Source organism: Mya arenaria, chromosome 4 (assembly GCF_026914265.1).
Source record: "Mya arenaria isolate MELC-2E11 chromosome 4, ASM2691426v1".
Lineage (NCBI taxonomy): Eukaryota > Metazoa > Mollusca > Bivalvia > Myida > Myidae > Mya > Mya arenaria.
The window spans coordinates 14,998,984-15,022,408 of NC_069125.1; the positions used below are offsets into that span (position 1 = coordinate 14,998,984).

The 23,425-nt window shown below is 37.5% G+C and overlaps 2 protein-coding genes across 4 annotated transcripts in view; one reads left to right on the plus strand and one right to left on the minus strand.

The window, feature by feature from the left end:
* LOC128230164 (protein mono-ADP-ribosyltransferase PARP14-like) overlaps window positions 1–5,051 on the plus strand; it is a 35,872-nt gene extending 30,821 nt beyond the window's left edge. For all 3 annotated transcript variants that reach the window (XM_052942216.1, XM_052942215.1, XM_052942217.1), the window contains one exon: window positions 4,144–5,051. In XM_052942216.1, the coding sequence (XP_052798176.1) occupies window positions 4,144–4,240 (97 nt within the window). In that variant the 3' untranslated portion in view covers window positions 4,241–5,051. The remainder of the gene's footprint in view (window positions 1–4,143) is intronic.
* A 1,703-nt stretch (window positions 5,052–6,754) lies between these two features.
* Window positions 6,755–16,156, minus strand: LOC128230652 (plectin-like). Its single transcript, XM_052943095.1, has 8 exons — window positions 15,992–16,156; window positions 15,218–15,371; window positions 12,776–12,868; window positions 11,825–11,919; window positions 10,698–10,806; window positions 9,824–9,906; window positions 7,337–7,441; window positions 6,755–7,015 (listed from the first exon to the last, which is right to left on the minus strand). Exons 1-8 carry the CDS (start codon window positions 16,154–16,156, stop codon window positions 6,755–6,757), a joined length of 1,065 nt encoding a protein of 354 aa, XP_052799055.1.
* Between the last annotated feature and the right edge of the window lie 7,269 nt (window positions 16,157–23,425).

Below are 23,425 nucleotides of genomic sequence, written 5' to 3' on the forward strand. Positions count from 1 at the left end.
TTTAAGAACCCATGTTCATCCCAAATCTTGTATATCTATGGCACACTAAAATAACAATTAAAATGCGTCGATTGTTTATCCTTATCTTTGTAAGTGTATTATAACACGTATAAAAAGAGTCATTTTGATAAGAACATCAAAACTCCCTGCTAAAAGAAGAATTGTCATTACATGTTGGCGGTAATATGGTAAGGGAGACACGGTTAATCTTTAATTGAAATAGTGTTTACTTAAGGTTGTGACGAACTAAATTTAAGACTTAAGAAATTGTTGACTGTCTAAACTCTTCATCTGACATGCTTGATTCGAAGTGTCTTATACCATTCGTCTGGAGTTCGTTAGTTAAAGCCCCCTGAAAATGTTTTTTTCCGCGCCCCTACCTGTATTTTATTGGAATTATGTGATTAAAGATAAAATGTTATATATATTTTTATAGGGAAAAGAAAGAGAAGGGAGAGAAAAGGGGGAGAGAGGAGGGGAAAAGTCTTGGAGATGAAAGGGAGGGAAAGAAAATAGGGGTAAAGAGGGGATAAAAAGAGACGAGAAAGAGGAGGGAAGAAAGAGGGGGAAGAAAGAGAGGAGAGTAAGAGGGAAGAGAGAAAGACGAGGAAAAGAGAAGGGAAGAAAGAGAGGGGGAAGAAAGAGAAGAAAGAAAAGAGGAAGAAAGAACAGAAATAGGGGGAGAGAAAGAGGAGGGGAAAAGAGGAGAGAAAGGGAAGGGGATAAAGAGGGGGAAAGAGGAGGGGAAGATTGAGAGGAGAGGAATGGGAGGGGAGAAAGAAGGGGAAGGAGAGAGATGAGAGAAAGGGGAGGGAAAGAAAAGAGGAGGGGAAGAAAAAGAGGAAGAGAAAGGAGGAAGAGGAGGGGGAGAAAGAGAGAAGAGAAAGAGGAGGGGAAAGAAGAGAAAGAGAGGAGAGAAAGGGGAGGGGAGAAAGTTTGTGGATACAGAGGGGAAGAAAGGGTGGGGAGGGAAGAAAGATAGGGGAGAGAGATACGAGTTGGAAGGGAATTTAGAGAGAGGAGAAAGAAAAGATAATGTGGTTAAGATATTGTTGGAGATTTGGGAGAGTAACAGGCGAAAGTGTGAAGTGACTACAGAAGAAGAGTGAGGAAGGAGATAAGCTGTGGAAGTTGAGAGGTTGAAAGCACATAAAAAAGGTTTTAATATTTTAAAAGAAAAGAGGGGAGGGTGTGTAATGGCAAGATAAAGTGTGGGGAATTGAGGCAAAGATAAGAAAGTAATAAAGATTTGATAGATCTCGAAACATATGCGACCACATACACATGTTCGATGGTGGCTCATTGAGCCAGAAGGAAAGACAGAAGAGAGGAGACAGATCTCGTACCATGCACGATCACACGTACGAGCGGTGGCTCTGAGAGCCAGGCTCGAGAACCAGCACCGCAAGTTCCCGTACAAATTCACCCAAGATTTGAAACCGTGGGATTTTATCATAATACAAAACTTGAAGGTTTAAATGGCAGATTTATATTACATTTCCGTGGAAATCTTATTTGTATAAATTCATGCAGTGGTACGAAAAGAAATTGCATGTTGTAGTATTGTAATTTAAGAGCTTTATACTGGAATAACAATTCTTTAAAAATGAGTTAATTGACTTATTCTAGATATTTATTTTTATTTTTATGACTTCCGTTTATTGCTTATTCAGTCTATTTATATTATTATTAAATTTTCTATAAATAAGTGTTTTATTATAACAACAATGGTATACAGTAACGCCATTGGCCATCACAATGAAAGGTGCGAAAATATGGCCATGAATGAAAATATTACTGTACATTGTATACCGGCAGAAAATGATAGATTAACTCTTAAAATATCAATAGTTCTGAAACAGTGCTGTATACAGTGCGACATGGAGGCACCACGCCGCCGCATACAGTATGCGGCAGACATATCACTGCATTTAGGTCGCATATCGGTGGCCCGCATAAAGTACCATTTGAAATACTTAAACACCGTATGAAGATGTTCGTTTTATATTATTGACTTTTTGGGCAAATAGTTGATACAGTTTTGGGCAAATAATTGATACAAACATAAAGAAAATGAAAATGAAATAAAGTGGCCAAGAAACTTTAACAATACATTTGCTTAGCCTAATGCAGAAAATGCATCATTACATGAAAAAGGAAATGATATTTGTATAGAAATGTCCTAAGTTCACTATGATTCGAAATTTGAAGCCGAAATTATGAATTTTATTTCACTTCATATCTAGCAGACTTGATTACATAAACTAGTTGTGTAAAACTCCGGCCATTCCTGTATACAATCCAACCATGCAAAAGGTTACCAGGCTCGCTGAGCCTGAATTTCTTGCTGATCTTGCCGTGCAAGACTTCGGTGGCAACCCTGAAGAAGCACGGATTCATCGTTATCGCAGGAGAAGCATGGTTACCTCAATATTGTAGGTGAGTTATGGCTTTCTCGTGATCGTAGATGAATCACGGCTTCCTTGGCTTTCGTAGGTGAATCACGTCTGGAAAAGTACGTCTACCGCACTATCTTAGGTGATAATACGGCCATGCTTTTCACGTAAAACAAGCCTCTTCGTAAATTAGCAATTGCTCTTCATTAGGTGCAGAAGGTCGTTTCTAAAAGATATCGTTTTAACGTTAAGAAAACAATGGTTATACTCGCCGAATCGAGGACGTTTTTCACCCCACACAACGAACCAGGAAACCTGGACGCACATGACATTACTACCCTTGTTATAACAAACGATACCAAAAAAGGTTTCAAAAACAGAATGCATCGTGCCGGGATTCCCCGTATTTGCAGGTAAGACCAGACCAACTACACCATAGGGAGAGGCAATTGAAGAAGGTTTTATGAAATATATAAACAATTTAAAACAATTTGAAATTTTGGGAGAGTTTGTAAGTTTTTAAGCAAAAGTGTTTACATTCACCGCATTTGTGTAAGAGAGTGACCTCCCTTGTTAACATGAACTCAACGAGAATTTACCTAAAAGAAAAAATGACATTTACTCGACTTTTACCACAAAACAAAAAATACTTAGTTACCGGAAGTAACAATAGCGACATCGATTGTGGACAGCCACTATCGATTGTCGCCGACATAGCATTGTCAAAGACGATTTATCGATTGTACTCGATAATCGTTACATCACTATCTTACAGTATGTCTTTGTGTGGACGGGGATGCAACATTTGTTTTGTTTTGCTTTTTCGAAAACAAAGTTTACGAAACCACATTCAGGCAAACAAGCACGTCTTTATTTTACTTATATAGCCGGCTTACACCATCATGGCCGTCCGTTTTTACAAATTTAGATTAAACGCTTTCCAAGATTTCGTTTCCAACATAAAACTTACTTAAAGACAAGATTTTAACATAAACAAACAATACGAGGATTCTCTTAATGTTCAGTACTTGTGCCTGACATTGCCCTGTTGTTTTTGTTGTTGAATATGTTCAGTTTTTTAACTATGGAAGCTGATGTCTGTCATTTCGTGTTTTCGCATTTGTTACAGCGAAGTGGAGTATGAAAATTCGATAAAGTGCCAAGTGACCGAGCTAAGATACGACAAGTGGCGAGTCGAAAATGCGAAATTCTCACCCCGCCACTTGGCACATTTCGCCCTGCACTTGAAGCATTTTGGACCCGCCACTTGGCATATTTTTGCCCCGCCACTTGGCGCATTTTCGCCCCACCTCTTGGATCATTTTTGTCCCAACACTTGGCAGATATTCGCCTCTTGGTGCATTTTCGCCCCGCCTCTTTGCACATTTTCGCCCAGCCCCTAGGCGCATTATCGCCCCACCCCTTGACGCATTTTGCCCTGCCTCTTGGCGCATTTTTGCCCTGCATCTTGGCACATTTTTGCCCCACCCCTTAGCCCATTTTTGACCTGCCTCTTGGCGCAATTTCGCCCCGCCTCTTGGCGCATTTTTGCCCTGCTTCTTGGCGAACTTTTGACCCTGCACTTCGCGTATTTTCGCCCCGCTACCTGGCGCACTTTCGCCCCTTCACTTAGCGTATTTTCGCCGTTTCGCCGCTCAATGCGAAAACACGAAATGGCAGTCATCAGCCTCCATAGTTAAAAGAAAAATGCAATGCAGTTTCTTTAAATCCAATTTATTTCAATAAGGTATAACTCGACGTGTGATGATCCTGCAAACCCAGGGGAATTCGTCATCTACAGTGATACTCAGGCCTATCCAGAATACACCATCGTCTTCAAGTGAACAGACTCAGTACAAAAAAAAGTTCAGACCTGATATTTAAGGAAATGGTTAAAGGTTGTTAATATGTACTTACAAAAATAAATAATTTGATCCGACACAGTTGCATAACCAAAAAAGTATTGTGTTAAAGTACATACTAACAAACTTTTACTTTTTAGTTGTGTACAAACTATTGTGTAAACTACCCACTTAGTGGTCCAGCCACTGTTTATATCTACCGGTTCACCTGATTTAAATCAATAATGGCTGACTGCTGATTTACTGAAAACATGTATTGGCATAAAGTTTACTGCCATCTCATTGGACAAAAAAAATTTGACCACTTATACTGTTTCAGGAAGTATTACTTAAGTGTGTTATTATTCCACTTACTGGCAAGCTTTTAATTAGATACTGGAGTTATTGCCCAATATATAATATATATGTATTTAACTATTTTATTTATTATTTTATACATGTAGTGTGTTTCTTTTTATTTTCATTAGCAATAAGTGTTTTATTTTGCCGAATATTTGTCCATTATTGTTGTTTTCCGTTTAGATATTCCCCCAATTAATTGACCAATGAGGATAGATGTTGTTATCAATGAGCTGCTGCAGCCGAGTTATAATCTACCAATGTATAAAATTTGGAGAAGTTAGTCGATAAAACTCAGCTTTTCGTTGGCCAGTTTACGCATTGCTTTGATTTTATTGGTTGATAGTTATTATTGGATAAGTGTTGGCCAATCAATAAACTTTAGGGCTGACTTTGAAAAAACTAAAGAATTAACCAGTTTTTTTACAATTGTCTGCTGCTGGTTGATATCCTACTCGTGCATATATGATAATATATATATATATATATATATATATATATATATATATATATATATATATATATATATATATATATATATATATCAGGAAAGACTAGCGGGTCCAGGGGTGGGGATAGGTGTACTTTACATGTCGATATCGGAGAAAAAAAAGTAATAAATTACGCTCAAAATAGTTTTCAGACTGGAAATTGTTATATTTACTTCGCCTCCCCCCTCCCCTGCCAACATTTTTTAGTATTTAAATTTCGGCACTGAGGGAGTAGCGTAATTCTAAAAGTTGTGCCCCTAAGTTACGCCCCCCCCCCCCCCCCCCTCTGTAAGGCCGATTCCTGAATCCACCCCTGAGAAATATATATTATGTGCGAATGTTATTATTTATTATGTTTAGTCCACTGTACTTCTTGATTGTCTATTAAGATTTGTTTGAACCACCGTTTTCTTTAATTTATAATTATGTGGGTAAATAAACGGATTTGACTTGACTTGATTCTACTTTACATTTTACATTAATGCTCAAGTCAATTGTAACCACGACCCACCACCCATCCACCCAGGTCCGGGGGTATACCGGGGATAGCCGGGGAAATTGGCCGTGTTTTTACCTTTCAGGTAGCCCCGCTGTGCCGGGTGAATGCGGTGGTTTTGTCTTCGTGCAAAATATAGCAGGGAATGGGCCTTTTCTAGGGTCCGTTGGGTGCGGGAGCATTTGACGGGGATTTTACCATCAGTTCGTCCCAGATTTTGCCCGGGGTTGGCTCGACCGAAAGTCAAAGTCCCCGCTATTCCCCGGACCTGGGGGGGGGGGGCGTGAGTTACAATTGACTGGTGCATAAAGACAACCTGATGAGTAACTATTCTTTCACTATGCGTCAAGTTGGCGTGCGTCAAGATGCCACCATCCATCAGCAATCGGTGTTTTGCTCGAAATTCATTATATAATATTAAGCTGACTCATCATTCAGCTGGCTTATTTCAGCTCGACATTGAAAATGACAAAATCCAATTGACCAGCCAGCTCGACATAGCGAAATTGCCGTTTTGAATGTTGAGCTAAGATGGTTTTGAATATCCAACTTTAGTTGATTTTATGGTCATAGATCACTTCATTCACAGCATCGCTAGGTCGGTTAATAACACGTTATCCGCGATTAGCTACATCGTTCTTTAATTCAATTAAGACAAATATTGACCTGATCTTTGATTGCTGATGGAAGTTGTGTCTCATTCTACATTAAATATAGGCATATGCATAAATCTGAATATAATAAGTGTTAATATTATGCACCAGTCATTTTTAACAACGGCCTCCCAGGTCCGGTGAATAGCGGGGACGATCTGCTGGTAAAACCCCCGCCAAAAGCCCGCGCATCCAAGGGACCCTAGATAAGGCCAATTTCTCGCTATATTTTGCGTGAAGACAAAACCACCGCAGTCACCCGGCACTGCGGGGCCACCTGGAAGGTAAAAAATCGGCCCATTTCCCCGGCTTTCCCCGGTATACCCCCGGACCTGGGGGACCGTAGTTACAATTGACTGGTGCATTAAAAACAAGCAATTATCTATTATTTTCGTTTATATTTCAAAATTATTAGACCAACATAGTTATATTTTAAACAAAATCTTCAAAATAGTGTTATAATTCAATATTGCATCCCATTCAAAATGAAAAAGAGATTAATAAGTGACATTATTTTCTAAACACTCGTTGAAGCCTCGTTAGCCATATCCAAAATAATGACACTGTCCGATGTAACGTCATCTTCGACATCGTCGTCACTTCCGGTGACGAGCGTGGCGGACGGTCTGCGAGTGTTGCGGTCGCGTATCCACGTGACTTGGTCGGGAGTGAGGGGCGGGGTCATGTTCCAGAGAGAAGGTGTGGTCATGTCAGGCAGCCAGTTGGGCTCCCGGGTCATGGGCGATTCCCAGCCATGGTCGCCAGTCTCCTTGCGAACCTGAGGGGATGTAAAATGGGCTTAAAATAAAGCTCACTAGCTATTTCTCCTATACGATGCAAATAATATACTGAGGGGAAATTGTGCAGTATTATATGTAATGCTTGGTTGTTTTGTCGTAAAAGTAGACCATGACATTTCTCAAAAAAGAAATGCCCCTTTAACCGATTATTCTCTTTACTTTTCAACTAGAGCGAATAAAAATAGTTATAAAATAAACTTTAGAAAATAAGTGGGAATACTACGCAGTGATAAAATAATTTAATAAATACATGTTCACATACAATTCGGAATAAATGGGCGGAAAAACACTGTTCTTACCTGTTTTTCGAGCGTCTGCACACGGCTGATGATCTCACGTGCAGTTTGCCGGAGAAACTCCCTCTCATCCATCTGCAGTTGCACGCGGCGCGTTAGCGACGTTTGCTGTAAGAAAAGTAATCATCTTAATCATCACTTCAATCCAAATTATAACTTCGCCTCTATATACCTAATCATAATGGCTAATGTAACCAATAATAACCACGCCCATATATATTAAATGCTACCAACTATAACCACGTCACTACAAACCAAATGTTCCAAAATACAACTACGCCCCTACATAACACATATTCCCTACTATAACCACTGCAATACATGTCAAATGTTCCCAACTATTTCTACGCCTCTATATACCAAATGCTACCAACTATAACCATGTCCCTACATACCACATATTTATATCTATAACAACGCCCCTACATAACAAATATTCCCTACTATAACCACTGCCATACATACCAAATGTTCATATACGCCTCTATATGCCAAAAGTGTCCAGCTTTGATTACGCCCCTACACTCCAAATGTTCCCAACTTTAACTACGCCCCTATATACCATAAGTTACCAACTATAACTACTGCCATACAAATCAAATGTTCCCAACTGCTACTACGCCCCTATATACCATATGCTACCAACTATAACTACTGTCATACAAATCAAATGTTCCTAGCTGTAACTACGCCCGTATAAACCATATGATACCAACTATAACTACTGCCATACAATTCAAATGTTCCTAACTGCTACTACGCCCATATATACCAATTACTACCATATATAACCACGTCCCTACAAACCACATACATTATTTATATATACTCAGAAGAAAAAGTTTAGTCAGTATTTTCATTTTTGAACTAAGTCAACAATTTTGAAAATAGTTTAAGTTAATACGTCTAAACAACATGTGGTTGACCTATTTATGATCAATACATCGGTTAATCCCTAATTTGCCACTGCATACAGTAGTTTTGCTATTTTTTTCGAAATTCAAGTGGTGCACGTGCACACGTTAATCAGCATGGTCATTTTGTCGGCAATTTTATCAAATGAATAATGTAGTGGTCACATTGAAATAATCTGGACACAAAATATCGACAACAATCATGGGATGTCGCCCAGGCTTATTATTAGATAACAGAAATATCGCTTTAGGATTGCCGGAAGCCGGTATACGCGTAGCTGACGTCGCACGTCGTTTTGGTGTTCACGAACGGACTATTTTTCGTCTGCAAGAACGATTCATTCAAACAGGCAGCGTTAAGGACAGGCCGCGGTCAGGCAGACCTCGAAAAAATGACGCCACGCGAAGATCGGTACATAGTGACGTCATCTCGACGTCATCGTTTCATGGTTGCCCGGAAGATCGCAAATCGATTGAGAATTGCCACAGGAACCAGAATTTCGGTTTTCACCGCACGTAATCGTTTGAAGACCGCACAACTTCGCGCTCGTCGCCCTTACGTTGGCATTCCGCTGAGTGTGTGTCACCGTATAGCACGTCTAAATTGGGCTCGCCAACGTTTGGCTGGATAAGACGGCAATGGAACAGGATCGTTTTCACAGACGAATCCAAATTTAATCTGCAAGGGGCAGATGGCAGGGTGCGTGTATGGAGACGCAAAGGTGAACGGCTGGATCCTGCTAACGTCATCCAACGTGATCGATACGGTGGTGGAAGTGTTATGATATGGGGCGGGATTTCATACAGTGGGAAAACAGAACTTTAAACATTACGTGGAAATCTAAATGCTGTTTGTTATTGTGATGAAATCATTGTTCCCGTCGTTGCACCGTACATAGCCAACCGTCATGCTGATATTCTACAGCAGGATAACGCTCGCTGCCACACTGCACGTTACACACAAAACGTTCTGGCTGGACACAACATCGAAACCCTTGATATGCCTGCAAAATCACCTGATCTCTCACCGATCGAGCATATGTGGGATTACCTTGGACGTAAAGTACGTAGCAGTAATGACGTCAATAACGTTGCGGACCTTGAGCGGGCTTTACAGGAGGAATAGGCGAGAATACCACTTCACGTTATTAGAACACTAATAAACAGCATGAGACACCGGTGTGTTGCTGTTATTAAATCGAGGGATGCCCACACTAGATATTGACATCGACAGAATTTTTCATTTGGATCCCTATGCTAAATATGACGTGTAAAATACTGGAATCAGCTGGTATTGTCTGGTTAAATTGTTAACAAATGTTGGATATTAAATAAACTATGTGGTAAGTCAAATGTGTTTACGTTATAGTCTTATTTCCGAAAATTATTTGACAAAGTAGAAGTACTGACTAAACTTTTTCTTCTGAGCATATGTATAGCCACGCCCCTTCAAACCAAATGTTTCCAACTTCAACCACGTCCCTACATGACACATATTCCCAACAATAAACACGCCTCTTTATTCCAAATGTTTCCAGCTATAGCCACGCCCCTACTATAACCAGAACCAACTTACATGTTGTTTCATTTGTTCTATCTCCATCTCCATCTCTCGGAATCTGGCAGGCGATACGTAGATAGGTAGCATGTCCAGTGTACCTGGGGAATGTTATAACTTATTCACAGTCTTAAAACTACAACAGATAGTCGTAAAACTACGGCTGATAGTCGTAAAAATACGGCTGATAGTCGTAAAAATACGGCTGATAATCATAAAACAACGACAAATGGCCGTAAAACTACGACAAATGGCCGTAAAACTACGACAAATAGTCATAAAAATACGATACATAGTATGTTATATTGTTATAAAATTAAATGTTCTTTAACTCGTAAATACAACTTTTACAATTATCAATCAATCTCGTTGGCTTATGTAACGCGGGTAGGGATGTTGTGTTGTTCGAGGAACCGGACTATCCGGAGAAAACCCACATTTCCGGTTTGGTGACCACAAACCAAACTCAGGCCGGGATTCGAGCTCGGGTCACCTTTTTGAGAGGTGCGTTGGATACTTCGATAAAACAATTCAAACTGAATGTTGATATTGAAAATTTGTTTCATTTTAAGATTCAAAAATGATGTTTATGAATAATAGTTTGTGAACGGATGACTGAGTTCATATTCACGTGATGTCTGGGCCTGGTTTTCACATATGCGATGTTATATACAATAAAAAAAACACATTGTATACCGTTCTTTTGATAATAAAATATATTAAGTTGTTTACTCCACCAATATTCTAGTGTAAAAATAAAAATAAGATTTTCACTTTGAGTCTTTAGTCTAACATTAGTGAATAAAGGCCAAACATGATCTTTGGAACCAATAAAATATTTTACAGATTTTAAATTACATAAAACACGTTGTGTTTGAGAGATGGATCTTACGCGTGTTTGGGTCCAACAGGTTCCACTTAGCGGCTTCGAACCCCTCGGTTTTCGCAGCCAGTTCCTCCAGAGATTGTTTCTGGTCGGCTTGACGGGCCTCACGTAACTCCTGGGTGGGGAATATACAATAATAAGGCAATGGATATTAGTTAACTACCAGGGCCTCGTCGTAAACGTTTTTCCTTCCAGCTTAACATATTCTCAACTCGTTCGGTCAGACGGGCCTCATGCAACTTATGGATTGGGTGAAAAATTCACAATGCCTGAGCAGCAAATAGTCTTGATAAAAAGAACAATGCCAGGGCCTCATTTTGAAAGACTGATCAAGGTCCCCAATATCTCTTTCTGATAGGCTTATTGAAATAAAAAGTCGAAATCCCTGAGGAAACTCAGGAATTACAAAATCCGTCGACACATATTGTCTATCGAACTCATGCATATTCAGATTATTTAAAGCATTAGGTTAAGATTTGGCTTTTTAAAGTTTTAGTTGGGGCTTCGTGGAAGCTTTAGGACACTGGATATCCAGATTGGAATCAAATAATGAGGTGGATTATTTCACAATTATAAATCAGATTTTATTTGCGGTGCGTTGCGCTTAAAAGCTGCTGTCGGAGTGTATTAGGTCTGAAATAGAAGGGAACGGAAGGGAATGGAAGAGAAGTAAATGCAGGGCAGGGCACGGCAGGGCAGGGCAGAGAAGTGCACGACCATACAGGGCAGGGCAGGGCAGCGCAGGGCAGGGAAGTGCACGACAATACAGGGCAGGGCAGGGCAGGGCACGGCAGGGCACGGCAGGGAAGTGCACGACAATACAGGGCAGGGCAGGGCAGGGCGGGGCAGCGCAGGGCAGCGCAGGGCAGGGAAGTGCACGACAATACAGGGCAGGGCAGGGCAGGGCAGCGCAGGGCAGAGAAGTACACGACAGGGCAGGGCAGGGCAGGGCAGGGCAGGGCAGGGCAGGGCAGGGCAGGGCAGGGCAGGGCAGGGCAGGGCAGGGCAGGGCAGGGCAGGGCAGGGCAGGGCAGGGCAGGGCAGGGCACGGCAGGGAAAAGTGAAGGGATGGCAAAGCAAGACAAGGCAAGACAACACACGGTAATGCAAGAGAATGGAACGGCGGTAAATACCTCGGTGGCGGCCAGTTTCTCCTGGGCCTCGAAGGCCGACTCGTACCTTGCCTCTATATCCGCATTTACCCGCTGAAGCTGCATCTGCAGAAGCTCTAAAAAAGAGAAATATGATAACTGCATACACATCAGTATGTTTTGGTTGGAGTTAATCTTAAGGATGACATTTGCACCTTCGTTGTTCTCACTATTCTTTGACTGTATTAGGTTAAATACAAATAAAGCAAACTGGTTGAGAAGGTTGATGAGACATTGACAATGAAGATAGTGACACGGGTCTTTTGCGGACCGGAATAAAACGGGACGGACCGATGTATATGTTTATGACCCCTACTTCCATTTCTAAATAATTCACTGTTTCTAAAAATAAAAAATAATCATAATAACACAAGGATCGGATACGAAAAAATGTTTCCTCAAAAACCATTTGATTGTTTGTTTTTCGACAGTATTTGTGCATCCAATTTTTTAATGGCAAATGCAATTGTTCTCATTTATCTAGTTTTATGACTTGAAAAGTTCAGGTTTATTGAGCAAGGTTATTATTGAACAGTCTTTGAGACATTCTTATTACAATTTATATAGTTTAAAATGAACAAATAGTATAACAATATGTGATTGATAAGCAATAGTTATCATTCATATTTTTAATTTTATGGAATATATCGCGAGTGAGCGTAGCGAGCGCCGTGATTTGTTCCATAAAAGTCAAAGTTTGAATGATAACAAATTTACAGTTTGACCTATTTTGACACTTACACAATGCGTCTGTTATGAAAATCGCATACAGGAAACATAACTGACTTATTTTTTTCATATCAAGGCTTCTGGGCATTTTACAAGAAATAATTTTAAAATTTCAAACGCAAGACAGTGATTTCATTGGCGAACAAAAAAGGGAAAATATAATGCAGCCTATGCCTCTACAGTACATGATTGGATAAGACGTACCCCTCTCGGCGCGCAGCTCCCGGATGTGGTCGGCACGTGACGCGAAGTGGTGAAACTCAGACCCTCGTCGCTGAAGTCGGGAACGTTTCTCCTCTGCCAGTCAAAATTTATTTGAGATGTATCAGTGAAACAAGCACGATACTTTACCTTTTCAAAAAACATTGTCATTTACAATAAATCATTTCGAATATGGTAGCCGAGTAAGAATCTTTTAAGGCATACAAGTGTTTTCAGTTATAATGTCATGTCGCAAGATATTCTTTTTGCCGAGTTTGTATTTAAACATTTACGACATTTTCAGCAAAAATTGTCGCATGTTTAAACTGCTTAAAGTGGCACTTTTATTAGAAATCAATACATACACATGTATAACAAAGATAAAATTTGAGTGATAAATATTTAACTACTTACTTTAAAATGCATTTATGGAAAATATTAATTACTGATAAGAAGATTGTTATAGTGTATTTGATAGCTGAAAACCCCAAAATATTAAATGATTGGTGAATGCTTAAAGATTTACAGTGATTCTACTTTAGTCTCATAAGGTAGAAACACCGTATCTTCTGCACATTTCTTTCAAATAAATCTCGGAATCCTTCATTTATCCATCCTTCCTGGTATATTTAAACAATTCTATTAATTGTGGTAAATCTTATTTGGGAGTAATAAAGCAACTTTAATACTCCGTTTAAATTCTATTCACGCCAGTTCTTTCTCTTGGTTGCTTTCAAATAACTCTTGTATTGGGTTGAAAAGGGAGTTGTTTAATAGTTTGTTTCAGAAACATAACATGAAACTATAATGTTGGTCGAGTACTACCATAACCTCTTTCGCGGCGAAAATACGAAATAGCAGAAATCAGCTACCGAGAGAGCGTAACTAGCAGGGGAAAGCAATACTGATAGTGATATTGAGAGCATTCTTCTTCTTGTTGTCGCCCTTCCTATGTTAAAGGGACTATACACGAAGACAAGCCTAGAATTGGCAATGCGAACTAGTAGGAGGCCGATAATACATCGTTTTCCATGATTAAAAAAACAAAAGCAACAATCATATTTCTGTCTCATCTGAGTTTCCCCGTTTAACAATAGCGCATGATGGTTTCCCAGTTTAAATTATTTTTTGTTTAGGAGTGTAGATATTTTACAGATATTATATACTTTTTTTTATTAAATTTACTAGTATTTACGTGGTAGACAACCACAGTAGATTTCGAATTGGAATAGGAAAAAAACGCAAAATCTGCGAAAGATGCATATGTCTTAAGTGATGTAATACATCAGTATGATTTAATGCGTTGTACACAACGCTGACACTTTTGTTATTTTTTCTTGCAAATATATCATCTGGTGTCTAGTCTCTTAAAAGCTGCACTCACACAGATTGAACGTTTTGACAACTTTTTTTTTTTGTCTTGGAACGAGCCAATTTTTGCGAAAATCCATGGAAACCAATGATACAAGACTGCTGACAAAAAAACAAGATAGCAGATTTTTCATAATTAAGTTCAAAAATTGTTTTTTATGCCTTTTTCTTAAAGAGTTAGTAACGGTTTAAGCCATAAAACATTAAATTTTGAACGGAAATATGAAAATCTACAATCTAAGTTTTTGTTAACAATCTTCTATCATTGGTTCGCAGATATTTACGCTAAAATTTGCACTTTCCAAGACAAAAAAATGTAAAACGGTCAATCTGTGAGCGTGCAGCTTTAAAGCATGTGTAACGGCAGCATTTAGATAGTTTCTCAAATTTTACCGAGTCAACAGCAAACAACAAATAGTCACTCCATCAAATAATAAAAAACATCGTTTTTTTGACAAGAACATTAATTAATCCACAAATGATTAATTATTTAATCATGAAATTAATGTATTTGCTCCATATTCATGATATTAATATGTTTTCATGAAAAGTTTGGCGGAAATCAAACATGGAAAATGACTTTATTCGTGTGATCTTCCGATGATCGAATATTATCGAAAATTGATTGGTTGGGCCTGAAATCGACGACAATCAATTGCATTTTGACATAATCGATCATTGATTCAACCGGCGAGTGTTTTTTTCTTCTTTCCTCTCTTTGTTTGCGTTCGGTTTAATTCCGCCATTTTTCTCCTTTGAGTTCATTTATTTATCCGGAAGTGTTCTGTTATTATCGTTAATAATAAGACCGAAAGCAGCAACAACACTAAATCACTTGAAACGTACACATAAAATGAACATAGTTAAAGATAAAGAGCTCTTAAACAAGAATAAAACTACAATACGTAAAGGTATTGTCAAAACCGATTGTACTATCGATATTCGGTTATTTGAGTGAAACCGATTATCGATAGTCAAACGGAAACCGATTCCCAACACTTCTATATTCATTACTTTAATAGCAGAATAGTCTGCAACAATAGCAATTCTTGTGCTATAATGGAAACCAAATACCAATGTCGCGCTTGAGGGCGTCAACCTGGCCGTTGACCTTGATCACAGAGAGGTTTTCCTGCGACACACGGACGCCCAGGACGTCCACGGAATTGCCGAACGTGTCCAGGGCCGACTGGAGGTTTGTCAGCGACTGCTCGTGTTCACTGAGTACCTAGAAACAATCATGATCATCATCAGAACGCGTTCAACTGTTGTGATAATTGTCATGTTGCTGTCCAGAGATATTCGTTGTGGTAGATGAGGTGAAAGAGTTGGTGTTGGTAACGATTTTTAAAATAATAATGATGGTAATACTAAGATGATGATGATGATGATGATGATGATGATGATGATGATGAGTATACTGATGATGATGATAATGATGATGATGATGATGATGATGATGATGAGTATACTGATGATGATGATGATGATGATGATGATGATGACGATGACGATGACGACGACAACAATAACAACAGCAACAACAATAACAACAACAACAAAGACGACAACAACAACAACAACAAAAACAGCACTAACAACAATAAATAATAATAATAATAATAATAATAATAATAATAATAATAATAATAATAATAATAACAATAATAATAATAATAATAATAATAATAATAATAATAATAATACTAATCTACACAGCTATTATATAATGTTAATGTACGGTATGAAATAAAAAGCATTGTAAATTAGGTTGTGTAGTTAGGATACCAGGAAGAATATACATGAAATTAACAAAATTTTAATCTATAACTGGCAAAATGTCCCCACCTCTCTTCCACGTTCCAGGTCCGCCTTACAGCGCGTGAAAACTTTGTGGATCTCGTAACATTTCTCGAGCAGGTCCACAATGTAGCCGGCGACCGGCCGCGTGTCAAATATCCCCGCCTGCGTCCCGACGGTGCAAACATTGTGAGCTCGACGTTTAAGGCTCATTATGAAAGATTTATTTTAGTTTGTACCAAAAATTTCTAATTTAAAAGTGTGTTTACGATTGTATTTTAACATGAGGATACATAGCGACGTTGCTATGGACGACAAAGACGCGCGAACGTTAATTTGTACAAATGACGTCATGACGTTATCTGTTCAGTTTTACGCTGTAGGCTTTGTAATAGAAAGAAGATATTAGGTAAAATCTTAAAGCTGCACTCTGGTAGATTTTTATATTTGCCATATTATAAACGTTTTTCTCTGAATCAGCTGATTTGGGTATAAATGCCTTCAATTCAGTCATTTAAGATGGCTCAAGAGAACACATGATATTTGTTCGAAAACCCCCTTTTTTTAAAGCCTTAGTAACGCTTTTATCCATGCATAAAACATCAATTTTCGACTATAAATATGAAAAGCTGCGGTCTTATCTTTAGTCTGCTTTCTTATTGCACTAATTTCCGGACATTCTTGTAATATTTTAACTCATTACAAGACAAAAATAAAAATAAGACAAATGTGTGAGAGTGCAGCTGTAATGACTAAGGAGGGCCGAGAGAGAGAAAAGAGGGTAGCAAACGAGCCCTTATCAATCATTAACTCCACACCTAGCACCTATACATAAACTTCTTCTTCTTCTCTTTCTTCTTCTTCTTCTTCCTCCTCCTCCTCCTCTTCTTCTTCCTCTTCTTCTTTATCATACTTGCTCATTGAGTTTATACATATTTGTAAGTGGGGAATTTTAATTCAAATATGTTCTTATTGAAAACAAAACGACATTCGGTATACAATTAGTTTCATTTCGCCTTCGGCATTCGAAATCGATCAAAGAAAAAAACTAGTGGTACGTAATTGTTACATCGCGTTATTACTTTTTTGCAAGTAAAAACTCGCCGATTTCGGTCAAGATAACCATTGAGATGGTGTTTTGCTGTTGTTTTCGTGAAACGGTTGCATATATATATAGATATTATCCTTGCCCTCGGGTCGTGGTTTTAGCGATGATACATTCATGGGAAATTGATATCGCTTTTAAAACAATTTTATCTACAAGGACAACTGGTTTTCCATTACGAATGACTATTGTACCTTGTTTTCGTTTTAGCAACATCACTTTCGGGGCATGTGCTTAAGAAAGCTGAAATGATATAAGTTAGTGACCAAATGATATCGAAAGATCAAGAATTTTAATTGAATATTAAGTGTCAAAGGGTCACAAATGGAATTGAGAGGGTTACATGCGAAATCAAAATTTTATAAAGTTTGCATTAACTGACCATTGAAGCTCTTAGTTTCGAAATGAATATTTTGATTACTCAAAAATGAATATTTGAAAAAAGCAATTGTTCGTGCGTTGATAAAATGAACAGCACTTTATAAATATGATAGTTATATAGTTTTGTACGTACAACGCAAAGTAGGATAGCCCGAAATATGAGGGCGCAGCCCGTGAAAGGGTTTCTGTTTTATAAGGAAAGTTAAATACGTATACTGGCATGTTAAGTGGATCCTATTATTTGTTGTCCAATGAACATATTAAACAGTCTATGACACAGCAAGACTCTGGACCAATGACGTCAGAAAAACATTTAAGCTGCGGTGACGCTAGAGGGACCTTTAAGCAAATTTTTCAAACTATGGAAAGTAAACATAAGAAAATTGAATTAATACTGATTTTTTATTTATTCACATTTAAATGTTTACAATAAAGAATGTAGGACCTTTTAGATGTAACATAGGACATTTTAGATCTTAACATAAATAACTAAAGAATGCTGGGTCGTCGGACTTCATGCATGGTAGACAGGTTCTTCATGAACAGCAGACAAACCCTTTAATTTTGAGGTCAGTGGGTCAAAGGTCAAGGTCAATAACTAGAAATTCATTGTGGGCCCAGGTACCTCATACATGTTAGGCAGCTTTGTAATGATCAATAGATGAACCCTATTGAATTTGAGGTCAGTGGGTCAGTGTTTATGGTCGTGGTGACCTCGAGCTGAAAATCTGTTTCCGACAAATATCTGAAGAAAGCCGGGTCCAGGGACCTCAAACTTTGTACCTAAGGACCTTTTAGATATTAACATTATGGAGTCATTTTATCAACGCCCGGGTTGTACGATCGTTTTTTCGAATTGCCATTTCTGGGTAGTTATAATATACATTTCGAATCTGATTGCTTTATTTGTCTGTTTTTGTAAAGTTTGTTTGATTTTGCAAGCAAACTTGACATTTTTATTTGTGACACTTAATAAATAGTTTGCTGAAATTAATGATCTTAAGGTGTTTTTGTCGTATACTCGTTTGTAACATGGCCCCAATATCCTGGGTATGCGCGTTTACATTAGTTCGAATTATAATACAAAACAATTAATCAAAACTATTATTGTTTCTTCTTTTTTACAGACGGTAATTGGGATCATATTTTCGACTCCTCAAATGAAGCAATATATCTGTCAGAGGAACAGCAAATAACAAATGTTATCAAAAACCATTGTATGCAATTCTATTGTTTTCCTTATTTGGTAAAGCACTCGTTTATGCAATAACATTCTTTTATAAGCATTCGTTTAGATAGAGTTGTGTCCCAAAACATACAGATATAAGAATATAAACATAATTTTATGTTCATTTGACGATAGCTCTAACTCATTTTGTCCCACATAGCAATCAACACCATTGGGTAATTTTAATTAACATATGTTCGCTATATTAAATATCTAAACATATTTTTATGGTCAGTTGACGTAAGCTTTAACTCACTTTGTCCCTTATAGCAATCTGCACCATGGGGTTATTTGAATTTGCATATGTTCGCTATATTAAATATCTAAACCTATTTTTATGGTCATTTGACGTAAGCTCTAACTCACTTTGTCCCATATAGCAATCACCACCATTGGGTATTTTTAATTTACATATGTTCGTTATATTAAACACCTAAACCTACTTTTATGGTCATTGGACGTTAGCTCTAACTCACTCTGTCCCATATTGCAATCAACACCATGGGGTAATTTGAATTTACATATGTTCGCTATATTAAATATCTAAACCTATTTTTATTTTTCATATGAACAGAATTTGTATGCCTAAAATCATTCAAATTTTAATAGCGTTACTTTCGCCAAAATCATTTTTTTCTCTCGCATTGTTGTTGCTTATTAACAGCAAAGCTCTAATTGAAATATGCAGTTTGTTGACATTTAACTCGATTTTTATTGACTTTTTTCTTATTTCGAAGTCTGACCCTAAAGGCGTGATTGTTTAAATTTACTTTAAAAAGATAAATCTGGAAACTTTATTGATTTTTTTATATTTTATTGCATTGAGTTTTTTCGTTAAATGTGCCCATATAAACGTGTCCCTTTAAATTTAGTTTGGATGGATTTCGAAATGTTACTGATTTTTTTTTTAAATGTTGATTTTTTTTGTGAAGGAAGGAATGTGAAGGCATCCCTTTAAATTTACTTTTAAGGCTGCTCTCTCACAGATTTACCGTTTAGACAACTTTTTTTTATATTTTGTCCTTAGACTGGTGACAAAATATCAGATGGCAGTGTTAAATATTTACGTTCGAAAATTCGAGTTTTGTGGCTAAAATCATTACTTACGCTTGAAGACAGATGAGTTTTTCGGCATAAAACATCAATTTTCGAGCATGAATATGAAAAAAATGCGATCTTATCCTTTGTCAGCAGTCTTATGTCACTGGTTCTCAGACATTTACGCAAGCATTGGCTCATTCTGAGGCAACCAAAAAACATTATAGAACGGTCTGTCTGTGAGAGTGCAGCTGTAAAAGATGATATAATAACTTCTGAGAAATTGTCTGTCTTTTGAAATGGGTCAACTTTAAATGCCAACAACAAAAAATCCTTTGACATACACAGTATGTTTCATTACAATATATTTCACATATGTAGTCATCCAATTTGCATATTATGAATCAGAAAATATGAATTAATTTACATTTTTATGAACAAAAACCAGAATTAAACTCGACATTGATTAATGACATAGATGATATGTAAGTTGAATTAGAGACATTCCCACGTATAGTTTAATTGACCCCGCTTAATTGATGAAGTTGTATACGAATTGAATGTTTTGTACTTAGATAGATTAGTTTAATTAGTTTAAAACCTGTGTCACATCGGCATTAAAGTTGTGTTTTATTTTTTATTTCCATTTAACAAATTGTTAAACAACGAAATACACTATCCCCCAGTAGCCCGCCTCAGTACCTCGCCCTAGTTTCTCCAAAAATCATAAGCGTAACATGTTTAAGTATCTTCATGCTCTTATTTCATTTAGTCCAGTTACTTCAACCTTATTTTGCAAAATACAAAATGATATATCGACATTACAGTCGAACTTCGTTGGCTCGAACTCGCTTGGCTCGAACTCGCTTGGCTCGAACTCGCTTGGCACGAATTCCTCATTTGCTCGAACTAGATAAAAAAAAAGGACCGATTTCTCTGAACTGTAAATAAGCATTTGCGCTTGGCTCGAATTTCCCGAGGGTCGATTTATTTTTGCCGGTTCCCGGGAGTTTCAGCCAATGGGGTTCGACTATGTTATAAAGATAATATTCTTTTGAACTCTGCAAAATGAGAATAATAACATGTCTCATTGAGTCCATTCAGCCTATTGGTCAGCTAAATTTACAGGCCAATCAAAACGCTTTATTCCTAATCGTAAACTTAAGTTCATTCTAAGTTGCTAATTGAATACAACCCATGTGCAGATACTGATTAACATGCATTTATAGGCTCATGTTTAGTCTTTAGACTTTATACTCATGGGCCGGCTTAAATAACGATTGTTCTGCTTAAAGGGGCTGTCTCGCGTATTGGCACCAAAAAATGTTTTTTTCTGTAACGAATCTCAGGACAATTATCTAATAGAATGTGTTACGCTTTGATATCATAAGTGTAAAAAAGAACCAAAATGTAAAAAAAAAATGTTCGAACCAGTGTCGCCGAAATTGCAGTCCAGCGTCGTACTGACTGAGCTACTAAGGCTTACTCTAATCGGGAGACATAATTAAGCAATACACCTACCTCGGTAATATCACGTGATAACACCGACTAGCCAATCACGCATAAGGAATGAATTCTACCTTGTAGACATACCCAGTAATCATTTTTAATGGAAAAATACGACAATTTTCTCACTTTTTTCGCTATTTTATCATACGTGAGACAGCCCCTTTAAGATCGTGAATTTCCAGGCGTAAAACCGTTTTAGGCGTAAATTGCCTTTTCAAAAATATCGTTACAATATTTCTGCACGTAACTTTACCTGCGAACAAGCTCTCTTAAAGTTGCACTCTCAAAGATGGAAGGTTTTGACAACTTTTTTTTTATTTTTTGTCTTGAAACGAGCCACTTTTTACGAAAATCAGGAAACCAGTTAAATAAGACTGCTGTCAAAAAAATAGATCGCTTATTTTTTCAAGTTCAAGTTCAAAAAATGTTTTTTATGCATTTTTCTAAAACCGTTAGTAACGGTTTAAGCCATAAAACATTAATTTTCGAACGGAAATATTAAAATCTGGATCTGATATTTTGTCAGCTATCTTTTATCATTAATTTGCAGATATTTACGCAAAAAAAAAATGATATTTTTTTTGTAAAAAATGTATATCTGTGAGAGTACAGCTTTAAACAGCGTAAGGTTTACGCATAGGATATCTCATTGATACAATGCCCTGGCTTTCTCATTCATCAGAGATTTGATGATGATAAATCTAACGTTGTTGTTCGCAAAGCATCATCGGTCTGGTGCCCTGGCTCATAATAACAATTTCTAACATATAACATCGGTGACAATCGATCGTGATCTGTAACGATCCATTTACATTGAACATTATTTTACGGAAAAAATCCTTAAATTCACGCGTATAATATCAGTTGATGAGACAAACAAGCATGCTATGACAAAGTGTATGTATGTATGTATTTATTTAGACCTTGCTGATAACCCGTAAAAGTGCAAGCACTTATTTCCAACTGGGTCCTTTGTTTTTGCTGAAGGGACAGCACGCTGAAGAGACAGTGACCTTGACCTTTGAGCTGAAAAAGAATGTTTTGCTACACAAATTTTAATTGCTCTTCTTGTTGGTCATCATTATTTCCAAAGTTGATCTTTGAGCTGAGAATGCGAATGTTTTGCCAACAAAATCCCATTGCTCTTCATCTTGGACATCATGACCTCCATTTCTGACCTTGACGTTTGAGCTGAGAATAAGAATATTTTGCAACATGAATTCCCATATTGCTCTTCCTTCTTGGCAATCATGACCTCCTAGTTTCACATTGACCTTGGTGGGAATTAGAGTGTTGTGCAATACAATTTTCCTTTGCTCTACCTTGTTGGCTATTATGACCTCTATGTTTGACCTTGACCCTTAAGCTGAGAATTAGAATGTTTTGAGACACAAATTTTCGTTGCTCTTCCTTGTCGGCCATCTTTACCTCTAAGTTTGACATTGATCCTTTAGCTTTAGGTTTGCGAAACAAATTCCCATTGCTCTTCCTTGGTGAATAGCATGACCTCAAGGTTTGACCTTGACCTTTGAGTAAGAATACTGAGTGTTTTGCAACACAAATTTACATTACTCTTCCTTGTTGGCCATTACAACTTCCAACTTTGACATTGACCTTTGAGCTGAGAAAAGAATGCTTAGCAACACACATTCCCATTGATCTTCTTTGTTGGTCATCATGACCTCAATGTTTGACCTTAATCTTTAGGTTGAGAAGAAAAATGTTTTGCAACACAGATATCCATTTCCCTACTTTGTTGGTCATCATGAGGTCCATGTTAGATATTGACCTTTGAGCTGAGAATAAGAATGTTTTGCAACAAAAATTTTGAATGCTCTTCCATGTTGGCCATTATGACCTCCATGTTAGACCTTGACCTTTGAGCTGAATGCAAGAATATTTTACTAGCAACATTCCCATTGTGTTGTATAATTTTGTGTAGTTTGAATGAATTCACATTGATTGAAACAATCCAATAAGTCCAAATTCATTTTACTCTTGAACTGAACAAACTGACATCCATTTAGTAGTCCTTATTGATAAAGATTGATGCAAAAAAAAAAAAAAAACGATTCTTAATTTTAATGATTTAAACAAAACAAAAACATGTGATTTGCCTACAGATAAAAAACAGTAGCAATATTTTGGAGCCATTTTAACTGGAGAATAAGTGGACAATTAGCTATTCATTCAAACAACCCATTTAAAATGGCTAATAACT